The following is a 13497-nucleotide window of genomic DNA, read 5'->3' as shown; positions in this document are numbered from 1 at the left end:
GAGGGGGCTGTGGGGCAGTCCCACTGGGGAGGGAAGGAGCCGGGTAGGTGGGTTGGGGCCCTCGACGAAAACCGACTGATGTAACTCAGGCAGTTTCTTGTTGCCGAGTTCAAAACTCAATCCCAACAACATGAAACTACCTAAGCCACAGATCAGCTGAGCGAGCAGGGCGGGAGATTCGGCTTTGCATCTATCGGGAGGAGAAGGGAAGGGGGTTGGGGAAGGAAGAAATTCAGCCCCGTCCCCCTTTCCGCCCCCACAACCTCCCTAAGGACTAGAGACTAGACTTTGGGTGGCTGGGTGGGTAGGGGGTCTGACTGCCCTCATCAGCCTCTGGTCTAAGCAAATTGCTCAGGGAAACTCTGGTGAAATGGGACCTCCAGCCGCCAACCCCCCCCGCCCCGCCCCCAGCACCGCAGTGGAGCTATTCCCCTGCCTCTGGCTCTGGCCCTGGGGGAGGCTGGAGGGTCCTTCCACTCTTGAGCTGGGTCCCCTGTCTTGTCCATCTGGCTCTCCTGTGCTCTCCTCCTGGAATCCCTCCGATCCTCTCCCTCTCTCAGCTCTGCTTTGCTTCCCTGCATCTATGGGTGGCCGAACCAAGGCGCCTGTGCTCCAGAGCCTCTTCCAATCAGGCCACTTGCCTGGCAAAGCCCCACAGCCAGGGAGCGTGGGGACCGAGAGCCTGAATAAGGCTCACATCCAAACCAGCAGAAAGCAGGAAACCCAAGCTTCAAGCTCCAGCCCTTTCTAGCCCAATCTCCCCCTGCTTCCCCCAGCAGACGACCAGACTGAGAAACATCTAGACCCATGTGTCGACCTCAAGGCGACCCTAAGTGCCCGTGTAGCGAAAGAAGCCAAAAACCACCAATTCACCCCTTTAACAGCCGAACCCCAAGGCAGCGGGGTCGGGGAGGGGAGGAGAGGGAGCTCCCGGCCACTGCCTTCCACTGCGAGCGGCCACAAGGCAAGCCTGGGTTCTCAGCAAGCTCAGATGCCCGAAACACCTTCCTCCCTGTTGTGCCCGCGGCACGGCCGGGCACCTGGGGACGCCGCTAGTCCCCACTCCGCCGCCAAGAGAAGAACAAGAAACCGCTTCTCTTACCTTGTCGCCGCCTCCTCCTCCTGCCTCTGCCCGAGCTTCTGCTGCTGCTGTCGAGGAGGGGGGGGGGTGGCTGAGCTCCTCGTCCCCCTCCGGCGGTTAAGTTTATTCCTCTCCTTGGATAGGTGGGGGGCTCTTGGGGTTCCCCCAGCAGCAGTGGGGTGTGCCTGGCCCAGCACCCCAGGCAATCAGATCCGTCTGCTCCTCAAGATTGCAGTTTGCTCTCTGCCTCTTTCCCTCCTCCAGTCACCTTTAAATGCATCTTTTACTGCAGCACCACATTATATTTGCAGATCATAAAATCCACCTCTCGCGCGCACCAAGACCGTCCTGACATTACTGTTTTATGACCTTGACTTATTGTGGTCACCTGGATAATATTTAAATCAACGTTATGGTCTCTCACTTACATTAAACCCGCCAAGAGACATTCTAGAAAGGCTCTAGGAGATGAGTCAAACACAAAACACACACATCCACACACTCAGCCTCGTTGGGGGGGGGTTGCTAAAAAAAAACATTTAAAAACAAAAAACCACCCATTTGAGGATTACGATTCTGGAAATTTATTAGGATTTTCTTCTCCATTAAGGAAGCTACATGCAAAAGATACAACATACAGAATATCTTTAAATAACACAACTCCCAGACAGGGACAGGGCGATATTTGGGAGGGGGGGGGGGAATTCTGTCTTTGCTTCACTATGTTCTATTTTAAATTTTTAAATTTTTTTTTTGTATTCCTCTGGATGGAATTTCTGAGATGTCAGTGGCGGGGGGATGTGGGGGTGCTGGGAGGATTGGGAGAAAAGCAGAAAGCAGTACAAATACGAGACTTCAAGCAGATTCTCAGAGCAACCAGGAGGTAAAGACACGGAGAGGGTTTGCTGGAGGCGCTGGGCGCTACGACAAACACACAAAACACTAGCCGAACTTTCCAAAACGTCTATTATCCTAAGGAGGAAATGCAGCAAGGAAGGAGCGATTCTGACTGTGCTCTGCGAGATTACAGACCTTCTCTGGTTGATTTTTTTCCCCTCTTTTCCCCCCTATGATCGGGTGGATTCGACCTTAACTTTGCATGGAGGACAGGATGGTGTGTGTGAGTGCGTGGGTGAGTGAGGGGTTGACACACACACCAGCCACACTCCCACCCTTGTCTATGCGGGCACACCACACCCCACACCCCGGCACCCCATTTCTCATGCTTTAGGTGGATGCATCTTCGCAGCACGAACCATAGGTCCCTTGGAAGGAGAGTCTGAGGTCTTTGCCTTTTTTTGCAGGCGCGTTGCATTTATACTCAGGGAGGGAAAAAAAAATATACCACCAGGCACAAAGGGAGGAGGGGCGGGGAAAGGAAGGAGCGGGGAGAGGGGGGAGGGGGAGGGGAGGCCGCGCGCTCAGGTGAAATTAAAATTGGAGGTCAGTTCCCGGATCCGATTCTCTCGGTTCATTTTCTTGAGTTTCATTCTGCGATTTTGAAACCAGATTTTGACTTGTCTGTCTGTAAGGTTAATGGTCTTGCTAATCTCCAGGCGGCGCTCTCGCGTCAAATACATATTGAACAGAAATTCTTTCTCCAATTCCAGCGTCTGGTGTTTAGTATAGGGGCACCTCTTCTTCCTTCCGCTCTTTGCTGTCAGCCAATTTCCTGTGGTGTTTTCTGCCTTTATCTCCTCTGTTAAAAATAACATTATTTACATAAGTATCCCTTGAAGAGGCAAACCCTCGCTGCTGCCAGCCAGCTGTGGGGGCGGCTGAGGGAGCACAGGGGGGCTGCTTTCACCCCACAGGCCTGACTGGTGGGGTCCTCTTGGGCTCAGGGCTCTTAGAATTTCTTTGGGGTCCTGACTTACGTGGGGGGAAAGACAGACAGTTCTCGCCTCCAAAGCATTTATTAATTAAATTACCCCAATCCACCTTGACCTAGCAGATTCTGAGTACTCCCACTCTCCCTCAGCTTCCTGACCCTGGCACGCGCTCTCAACCTCACCAGGCCCTCCCTCCTCTGTGTTTCATTCCAGTTCTGGAAAAATCCAACTAGAAGGAAAAGCGCCTCCCAGGCCTAATACGGGGTTGCAGAGTCCCCCCTGCTGCCTAGAGCAATTCCCAGAGAGCTTTGACCCCTTTCAACTCAGTGGAGGGATGTTGTCGCCTTAGGCTCTGTGGCCAGAGGCCACCGCAGCTGTCCCTGCACCAGACCCCCAGCCCTTGTTCCCACCTGAAGTGCCACAGAGCAACTCTGCCCCTTTCAATCTCCCGTTGCCAGCTCTTCCTCTCCTGGCCATTTCCCCCAGGTGTGAGTAGCTGAAGCAGGGTTGCTGGTGCAGGCAGCAGAGGTCAGGGGCAACAGCTCTGGGGCGTGCTGAGGGGTCCTCAGACAACTGCCCTAGCCATGGGACCTAAGGTCAAGGGAGAGAGATATCCTGAGGAAATGCAGCCTCCTGGAAATCTCCACCTAGTCTACAGAGATATGTATGCCTGTACGTACATGTGTATTCCTGTAGAGATGCACACTGTCACACATATGTACACACATAGGCACACACGTGTCTATTTATATAAGGAGACGCTATAGACATAGTGTGTGTTTCTCATTATCTTATTGACAACTTCTCTCCTTGGTACACATGTTGGCTGGAATGGACCAGCCTTGCTCCTCAAGCAGCAGGAGACCTTGGCCATCTTTTCTAGGGAAAAAAACCCCAGAGTCCAGACACTCAAGAAGGGCACCCAGCAAAGGACTCTGCTGATGGCTCTGTGCTCTATCTCCCCGCTTTGCCAAATGAAACTGCCAGATTCCTTGCTCTTATCTTCCTGGGGAGCGGGACGGGGCCCTGGGGGAATCAAGAGGCACACACACACACACACACACACAAAAGCAAACTTGAGGCTATAGTTTAAGACATTTGAATGTCCTTAATTCCGCTCCAGCCTCTGCACCTGCAGCCTCTTGCCAAATTGTTTCGAGGCTCTCCGCATCTAACTCTGTCCTATTTATTTTCTTATTGGGGTTGTTGGGTTTGGGGGGGGAAGGGAGAAATTACAAATGAGGAAGTCTGGCCAAAAGCCCTCTTGGCTGTGGCCTGGTTGAGACACCATATGGGGGAGGGTGGTGAAAGCAAGAAAGGCAGAGGCAAAGTGCAGAGTTAGAGGGATTAGTTGGGGTGGAGGGGCTTAGGTTGTTGTGGACAGGGGAGGAGAGGAAGGGTTGCCTACCCCAAAGGGGGCAGTCCCAGTTAGGAGGTAGACTTGTTAACCTTGACTTTGCTTTTGGTGGGGGGTTAGGAGGCAGGTTTTCCCATCCTAAAATCGTGTCCCAACAAAGCTCAGAGCCTGGGGAGGGGGCACAAAATTAAACTTTCACGCTGCACATGTACCACAGGGAAGCCTCCGTGGGTGTGTGTACCTCACTCCTGCAGCCTCATGAACACACCCGTGCTCATCTTCTGGCTGAGGAGACACCCAAGAGGGCACAGCTCTACCCTTGCCCGCCAAAACAGCGTGTGTGCGTGTGTGCGTGTTTGAGAGGGAGCGAGCATGCGTGAGTGTGCGCGAAGCCTGAGAGAAGCGTGTGTGTGAGTGTGACACAGGTCGCCGCCAGGCATGCGTGTGCGCCGCATCCATATACAAAGCGCCACAAGATCCAGGCCGCCCCCAGTCTGCTCAGCTCTCTCTCAGTATTCCATCTCCCCCTACACCCAAAGAGCCCCATTTATATACAGCCTCCAGTAGCCAGTGCCATGGGAAACAGGTTTATTCCTCTCCTCCCAGTTGGACCTTTTCTGATGTTTTTTGTTTCAACTTTTCAGGGAAAGTCGGTCCCCTCAGGTTCCCTCCGCTGCTCCCATTTCCCCCACATTCTTTCTCCAGGTGTCAGAGAAAGGTCCTGGAGGCCCCCAGTTCCTGCAGCAGAAATGAATCTTGAACCCTGAGCTTGAACTCTGGATAGGCTTTCTCTCTCCAACCCAAATCACGATGAAATCCAACTAAAGCAACATTCCCTTTCAGGAGAAGACCGCTTGCCACGCACACAGAAATTTTCCAACCACTCATTTGTAAGCTGCTTTTGGAAGACAACGAAAAAAAAATTTTTTTTTGAAATTTAAGTAGAGAAAGAAAAAGGAAAAAAAATTAACAGGGGAGACAAAAAAGAACTTACAACATCCCAAATGCCCTGTTCCAACGCCATCCCCAAGCCAGGCGTTTGGGGGAGGGAGGGAGGGACGTGGCGGTCAGCCCTTCACCTCCACCTCTTTCTGCCCCAGCCCCGCCGCCTGAGGCCCCCCCAGCTGAGCCCAAACCGCAGGAGCCCAAACCACAAGCACAAATCAGACTCACAAACAACAAATCGCGCTTCGAAGGAAACAATTTTCAACTGGGAAAACGCAGGAAAGCGAAATCCCCCTTCTCCTAAGCCTTCCCTAGTCCCTGGCCCAAGATCGCCATTTTAAGCTTTTTGCCAGCTTCTGACCCGTATGGGGGACATCAGCCCCCCCAGTCACCACCGCAAAGCAAGCAAACCGAAGCCAGCACGCGCCCGGGAGCCGTCATCAGCCCTGGGCAGCACAAGGCGCCTGCAGGCTGCCCGCGGTGCGCACCACTCCCGGGTCTCGGCGCCCACGGCCGCTGCCGGCCCGGCCCCTCCACTCTGCCGCTTACCTTCCTTAGCCAAATGACGCGCCACCAGCCTGGCGCTCAGCAGACACGAGTCGCAAGCCGGGATCGCATTCCCGGGACCGTCCAGGGCCTCCTCGGCCCAACCCTCCCCTTGCCCCCGCCCCAGCCACGAAGACCAAGTGCCCGAGCGTCCCAGCCGGGCCGCGGCCCAGGCGGCCTTACCTTTCGCTTCGTTATCCGAGGTGTCTGGGCTGGAGTCCGCGGTTTTGGCCCGCTCCTTTTCGCTCTCCAAGGGGCTGCCTTTTGGGCCCGCCAGGCTCTGCTCGGTCTTGATCTCATTGGGGCTAGGGGTCTGGCTGTCGGACTTGGGGGTCTCAGGGAAACTCACTTTGCCCCCGAGCTGGGGCGACTCCAGATGTTCGGCGCGCGGGTTGAGACTGGCCCGCTGCTCAAAAGGGGCTTCGAAGTCGTTGGCCCCGGCACAGTGGGGCGGCTTGTCCAGCGCGGAGTAGCTCGGGCTGGCGCGGTAGTAGCTGGGCACGGGTACCTCGTGCTCCCCGAGGCAGGACTCCTGCAGGGGGTGGGAGTAGAGAGCTGCCTCGGGGCCACTTTTCGCCCGCTTCTCTGCGCTGTACATGCAGCAGACATTCTCCTCCTTGACACTAGGTGGGTAGGAGCAGGAGGACAGCGGCCTGCCAACAGGTTGTTCCAGGCGGTAGGTGGCTTTGGGGTCGCCCCAGGAGTCCAGCTGCGAGAGGTAGGACGGGTAGGTGTTGAGGGCGAGGTTGGGGCTGCTGCCCTCGTCCCTCTTGGAGAGCGAGGGCGCGAGCCCGCAGCCCCTCATCACCCCGCAGTTGAAGTCACTCCCAGATTGCATATACATGCCTGCGCTCCGGCTATAGCGCTCTCCTCCGCCGGGCGCAGCCAAGGGCTCAGCGTACGAGTTCGGAGTTACATTGCGAGGGCATGTCATTTTCAGAGAGAGGGGTTTTTAAGGAGCAATACTACAGCGGAGGAGCTGACATCTTTTTTTTTCCCCATCCGGGAGGGGGGGCGGTTGGAGGGGCGGGAGGGAAAAGAAGGGGAGGGGGGGGAAATATCAGCTCCATAATTATCCGCGCATTCAGTCCTCACCATGTGACGGCTAGACCAATGGGATTTGAAAATGGCCTTGATGATTCAGACGGCCGTGACGTCAGCGGGGTCAAGTTGTCGGCAGGCGGAGCGCGCAGCGTGGAGTAACAGCGCCACCTAGCAGCCGCCTCGGGGTAGGGGCGCCGGAGCCCTTCCCAGCGAACAAAGGAAGCGCCCCGGGGGCGGCAGGGGCAGGAGAGGGGTGGAGGAAGGTGGGAGGGGGGGTTCTAGGAAGAATGGGGTTTGTTTACCCGGGAACAAGCCTGTAACTCTTGGGGAAAGTGGGGCGGAGAGGGGGGAAATGCAGGAGAGAGGGAGAGATCAAGGCATCTCGGGGCTCAAAACAGTCAAATTCAAATTAAAAGGTCAAGACACGATTCAGGTACTTCTTCCCTTCGCTTCACCTCTTCTTTTCCTCTCCTGGCCTCTGGGCCCCGCTTCTTCCCTTGGGATGGGTGTGGGGTGAACTTGGTGGGGAGGGCTCCAGTGGGCAGAGAAAGGGAGAAAAAGTTAAGGAATCCCAAACAGAACTAAACTTCCTGCTCTCCCGCGTCCCGGTTCGCCGGGCTTGGCCCGGGAGCTCAGTTCCCGGACCTCTCCGCTCATGGAAGCTGGTTGAGTTCTAAGTGCCCCGTGGGGCTTGACGGAGGAACCTCCCGTGTCTGGAGTGGACCAAGGAGAGGGTCACCATCACTTCAGGACTGCTCCAGGAGGGTAAAGGAGGTTTCCAGTGGATCTAGGGGTCGGGGGAGGAGGAAGCCGAAGACCAGAGGCACCGGCTCCCCGACCCCAGGAGCGCAGCCGGGCCTTTGCAGGGTGGGCGGCTCCTGGGTCACCATCTCAGGGGCTGGAAGGCTTTGGCCTTGGAGTCGGTTCGGCTGCTTTGCTGCAGGCCTTGGCGGCCCTCGCTTTCCAATTGACCTTGCCCCCACTAAAACAGGGAATATTCCCAGAGAGAAAGAGGGAGCCTGCGGGGCCTCCGCTGGTTTGTGGGGAGTCACGTATCACACGGGGAAACTAGGACACCAGATGCGACAAAATCCTACCCAGAGACGTGTCCTTTGCAGAACGAATGGGCTGGGAGGGGGGGTGTTTTTAAATGGGGGAGAGGAACCAGCCTGTTTTTGTGGGTTTTATTTTTTAATAAAGGGAAAGGAGAAATAAGGGACAGGGTATATTTTAAATAGTTCTTTCCGTTTCTCCATGGCCTTTCTCCCAAAGCGAACTAAACTCTCCACCCCTTCCTCAGGAAACGGAATCTGGAGAATAACTTGTCTTTCCGGTCGCCCCGCATTTCCCCCCACCCCGGACGAAGCCGGGGGTTTCGATTTTCCAAAGGGCTGGAGTCTGGCCGGACAAGGACCGGTGCTCAGGGCGCCCTGGCGTGGAGTGTGGAGGCTGGATCGCTCCTGGAGAGGCCCAAGCCAGCGGCTGCTAGAAAAGGACTTCGGAAAGAAATCAGCCGAACTCTCTCATCCAAGGGGCAAGAGAGGAGGCACAGGGGTCCCTGGACCCCCGGGAATCCTGGAAGAAAATGTGTAATGTGTGACTTGTTTGCAGGGCCAGCCAGGGGGAGAGTAGAAAGGGTTTTGTGTTTTCATTTGCAGGGGTCGCCGTGGGCTCGGCGCAGGGGTTGGCCGGGGCAAGGTTAGGCTGTTTAGGCCCCAGACGAGACTTGGGACAGCCCGGGCGGCACTCAATCCAGGGAGCCATTTGTCCCACCGCCCACCCCGCGGGAAACGGCGGAGACTTTATGGCCACTCTGTTTGTATTATCTGCATAAGTCTTTCCCCACCAGTTTGATCGAAACTGTTCGCTTTTACGAGGACCCAACGAAAATTCCCCGTCATATTTATCAGCCGGGGATAAAAATTTAGTATGGGAACTGATATTTCCTCATTTATGGGGCGATGAAATTAAAGACCAAAGCAATTGAGAATTATATGGCTTTGGGGGGGTTCCCTCCCCCCCTCTTTCACATCTCCTTTATTTTCCCGCCTGGTGTGCCTGTCCCTGGAGTTTGGCGTCCCAGTCTCCTGCCCTTGCCCCCTGTTTGGGGGTCTGCTGGGCCCTCTCCTTCACACCCAGGTACCGCTTGGCCAACCTTAGCTTTTCCTAGTTTTTCTCTCGGTGTCCGTGGCTGGGGGCCTCCCGGAGCCTCTGCCCCGGCCACGCTGGGATCTGGCTGGGGTGGTGGAGGGTTGCCAAGAGCTTCGCGGGGAAAGAATGGGAGCCCAGCCTGGGAGGGGGCGAGGAAGGGGGTGGGGGGTGAAGAGGACAAACTCCAGATTACCTCTCAAAAACAGCAAGCCCCAAGACTTAACCTGGGGAACTAACGGGAGAGGAGCGGAGTCACTCCGCCTCCGGACCGGCTCTCCCTACCAGCCCGACACCCACCCCAAACTCACTCCTTACCTCAGCCATGGGAGGGGTTGGAGTCGCTTCAGAATTCTTGCCATTATTAATGGAAATTATCCCCCCCCCCCCCCCCGGAGAAGGAGCCTCCCGCCTCGGCTCTCACCTCCTCACAAGAACGAATAGTGTTTAAAGTTGAAATAATTAAAAGTATGATAAACACGGCCCATTAATGAAAAAAGAAATCAAATTCATCAGCCTAAGTGGGACCCCCGGTGGGACAAACGTTTGCCTCTAATTACGCAGGATAAACGCAAACCCGGAGCTGTTAAACGAGACCCCGAGCGGACGCAGACTTGAATAACTTGTTGGGTTTTTGCAGACTTTGGGATTCTGCCCCAGTGGAGGCGAAAGAAAGGAAAGCGTGAGGGTGAGGATGGGGGCGAGGGGAGCATTCGAGCGGGTCCAAGGAAGTACAGTCGGATGTGGGTCCCAGCCCTGCCCCCTTGGGCTCCGTCTTTTCCGAGGCCACGAGCAAAGGCCGTTTCCGTCCTATTGTCCGGGACTGGCGTTCAAAGGCACTCCGGCTGCCACGGGCCAAGCCGCTGCCGGCACCCACCGGCCCTACCCCGCAGAGCCAAGACCCTCAGGCCTGCGCCCCTGGGGAACTGGATTGGGGTCCAGAGAAGTCTGCGCTGCTGCATTCACCCTGTTAAACCATTTTCCCAACTTTCCGGGAGGGCTGAGAGACCTGTGCCTATGTCTGACGCCGGGGCTCCCCTTCTTGCCTCAATTTGGGGATGTGAAAATCCAAGGGCTGCCGGCCAGACCAGTGCTCAGGCTGTGCCTACTTGTCGACCAATCCCACCCACCCGGAGAACCCTGGCATTGTGTGCGCCTCTTCCCGGTAGGACAGCAGAACCTGGAAGGGCAGCAGGGATGGGGGGCTGGGCCTGTGGGACTGGGAGTAAGAGAGCGGACAAGGGTGCTCCTTGCTAGCTCCTTGCATATTCCAGGAAGATCGGTGGTTCCAGAGGGCAGGCTGAGGGCTGGGGCACTAGGGGTCCCCATGTGAAAACAGAAGAAGGAAAATGTAGTGCTCAACGAACAGAAAGGGACCGCGACTGTTTTCCGGGCTCTAGCCCTCCAAGTGCCCCCCAGAAACACCCCGATTTTTCCAAGGAAAAATTAGAGTTTCCCCAAGAGGTTCAGGAAATCATCTGGGAAATTCCAAAGGTGAAGTGAAAAAAGGAAGAGTGTCTCTCCCTTTGGGGTAAAATAATAAAATAAAATAATAATGAAGTTTGTGTGTTGAAATCTCTTCAAGTGAAATGGAAAACAAAATCACACCAGTGGTGAAAGTTGCAGGAGGTTTCCCTCTTGTTTTGGAGGCCCAGACAAATCATTTTCATCCCAAAACTTGAAGGAAAAATTTGCTTTTGACTTCACTGACACAAGGCTCTGGCCAGGCTGAGCTGGGAGCAGGGAAATCCTGGGCAAACTGAAGAATGCTCAGAAGCCCAGGAAGGCGATTTTCAAACAGGTATGAGAGAGACATGGGAGACCCAGGACACTTGGAGGGACCTCTAGTCCACTCCGGATCTCACAGCCACCCTGGCAACCCGGCCGTCAGAGTTCCTCTCACATCTGGACATTGTACACATTTGCACCCAGATGCTATGGAATTTACCCGTTCACGTACTTGGCGAAATTGCGCTTAGTTGTGTGCACACCGCCAGAAACAGTCACCTTTACCTAAAAAACACGCTCCCTGCACTCCCCATATCCTGAAGTCTGATAATCTAAGCCAGCACAACTGCATTCTTGCCCTGCCGAAGCCGCCAGTAATTTTGCTTTGCCTCTTGAATCGAAACCAGACAGAAAAGACTTTGGAAAGAAGCTTGGGGAGAAGGAGACAGATGGGAGTGTGTCTTTGTCAGGGGGAGCCTTGCCCCCCACTTTAGCGATTTGCTCCCAAGTTGCCCCAGTAGATTGGGTTTCCAGCGGGAAGTCAGGGCTGTGGTCGGGCGGCTTGCTCCGGAGAAAAACCCCATTCCTCCCTTACCGACTAAATTCCTTTTCGGAGATCGGTTTTCCATCTCTTTTTCCCCTTCCTTCCTTCCTTCCTTCCTTCCTTTTTGTTCATCCTTCTTTCCCTTTATTTGGTTCTTTCTCTTTTTCTTTCCTTCTTTTCCCCCTGCAATTTATTTTTTCCTTCATTTTTTCTGATCTCTCCTCTTTCTTAATTCATCATTTTCTTCATGTCCTTCTTCCCTTTTTCTTCCTTTATTACACAATTTGTTCTTTGCTCTTTTCTTTCCTCCTCAATATTTTCCTCCCCCCCCCTGACTTTCTCCATACCCTCCCCCCCCACACTGCCAACCTTTCTTGTTTTTCTCTGTTGTGCAGGGCTCAGGGAGGGGAAGGCGCCAGGCTCGGTCGCATCTCTCCCCAGCCTCACTGCTCAGGCTTGGAGTTGACCTTCTCCTGCCTTCAGCCTTAATAACTCGGCTCCTTACAAGGCGAAGTGTATGGCTGCCAGCGGCCGGCGGCCAGGCCTCAGCAGTCGCCATTAGAGGAAAAGAAAAGCGGGCGCTGGGGCCCGTTCCTACTGACTCCGATGGCTCCCTGAAGGGCCCGGTTCGAGGGCTCAGGTGTCTTCAATTCCATCATCGCAAAGGAGGCTCGTCCACCAGGTCTGTCTTTGGAGAAGTCGCTCCACCTTTGTCCTGATCTCCAGAGCTGAGCAGTAAAATAGCCTTGACTTGAGCCCAACTGGCATCCCCAAGGCTGGGGAAATGAAGGAGTGGGGTTCTGTCAGTCCCAGACGAGTGGGGGGGGGGACAGATCCAAGGGGTCACTGGTGGGCTTAGCAGCCCAAAGCCATGTTCCCACATGAGCACCTTTGTTCTCTGAGCTTCCGGACTGCAGCCTGCTGGCCCTCCTTCTCCTTCAGTCTTGCAACCACTCAAGCCCTGGAACCTCTGGGCAGGAATTTCTTGGCGTTTTGAATCCTGTCTTTCTTCAAAACCCAGTGTGGACCTTGCAAGAAACAGGGAGGCAAAACTATGTGTGTAGACTCTCCCAAATCAGCGGTCTGAGTCAAGGTTATGGGTCTCTACTTTGTGCAGTGGGTTGAGGGAGTGTTTGGGGCTGTGTGTGTGTGTGGGGGGGGAATGATGTCTGCAAGAGAACAAGAGGGTGTGATGGGGAATGGGGAATGTCTGGGCCTGCTGACATTGTCCAAACTTTGGGGGTCTGTGAGGGTGTGTCTCAAGAGCTGAGTGGCGGGGACTCTTGCAGGCCCACAGCCTCTGTTAGCCGGTAGCCCCCAAAGCTGGGTTCAAGGTGGGCTTCAGGAAGAAGCGGACTCCAACCTTTAAGCCTTGTTTTGCCCGAGGCAGAGCGAGGCAGCTTCAGACACCACTGCCTCCCCCACCAGGGCCCCAGAACCTCTCTCCCCACAACCTCCCAAAGATCCTGAAATTTCATTCCATGGCAAAACCAAAACTTTAAGTTTTTTAAAAAGGGAGGAGGAATCTTGTAAAACTTTTATGCCAAACAAAGTTATAAAAACTTCCCGGGCGTTGCCTTTTCCAAAGGTTTATATGAATAATAAAGAGTGTAGTCGCGTGCACAGGGTTCTGGCGGGCTGGGAGCAGGGAGCGTTCAGCAAACAGCATTATCCCGCCCTGGGGCACCAGGAAACCCCTGGGACTGCCCCCTTGAGGGAATATTGGCCCAGAAACGAATTGCCCTACAGATTCCTGAGAGGGGCGGGGAGAGGGAAGGGGTGGCGCCCTTGACTTCCTTGAAGTTCAAAGTTCTTCTTTGCTCTGGTGAGAAAATCCCTCTCTGCCCTCAGTCCACTCGAGAAAAAAGCCCCAAGTAGTTTTTCTCCCTCTGGTGGAGAAGTGGCTCTAGGTATGCCCATGTCGGTTTACCTTTCAGACACCTGGTCTGCATCTTTCTTGCTTCCCCAAAGCAGAACTGCCCGTCCTCTCCATCCGGGACACCTAGAACGTGTGGGCTTTCTCTCAGGGGTGCTTGGTGGGGTTGTGTGAGCTGTCTTTCAAGGGGCCCTGGCATCCCAATTCCTCAGCAACCCAGGGGTCTGAGGGACAAAGAAACCCCAGCGCAAGGCTGGCCCCAACCTATTTCTCCCTGCAAATTCCCAAAGCTCCCCCTGCACCCCTAAAGCCCGTAGCGAGAGGGGGAGGGGCCCAGAGTGCTCTCTCTCAGCCCACACCACTTAATACCCTTGTAAACTCCCACGTGCGCTATAA

At 54.9% G+C, this 13497-nt stretch overlaps 1 protein-coding gene across 1 annotated transcript; it reads right to left on the bottom strand.

The window, feature by feature from the left end:
- Positions 1–2502: 2502 nt before the first annotated feature.
- On the bottom strand, positions 2503–6695 carry HOXC10 (homeobox C10). The gene is made up of 2 exons (XM_047867054.1): positions 5945–6695; positions 2503–2780 (listed from the first exon to the last, which is right to left on the bottom strand). Exons 1-2 carry the CDS (start codon positions 6693–6695, stop codon positions 2503–2505), a joined length of 1029 nt encoding a protein of 342 aa, XP_047723010.1.
- Between the last annotated feature and the right edge of the window lie 6802 nt (positions 6696–13497).

Source organism: Prionailurus viverrinus, chromosome B4 (genome assembly GCF_022837055.1).
Source record: "Prionailurus viverrinus isolate Anna chromosome B4, UM_Priviv_1.0, whole genome shotgun sequence".
Taxonomy (NCBI): Eukaryota; Metazoa; Chordata; class Mammalia; order Carnivora; family Felidae; genus Prionailurus; species Prionailurus viverrinus.
This window is presented reverse-complemented; position numbering and strand designations above follow the sequence as displayed.

Excerpts from the sequence above, each read along its gene's own strand:
- HOXC10 (XM_047867054.1), bottom strand. The coding sequence starts at position 6,695 with ATGACATGCCCTCGCAATGTAACTCCGAACTCGTACGCTGAGCCCTTG. Across the intron at positions 2,781-5,944 it reads CTCGGATAACGAAGCGAAAG|AGGAGATAAAGGCAGAAAAC; the intron begins GTAAGGCCGCCT and ends TATTTTTAACAG.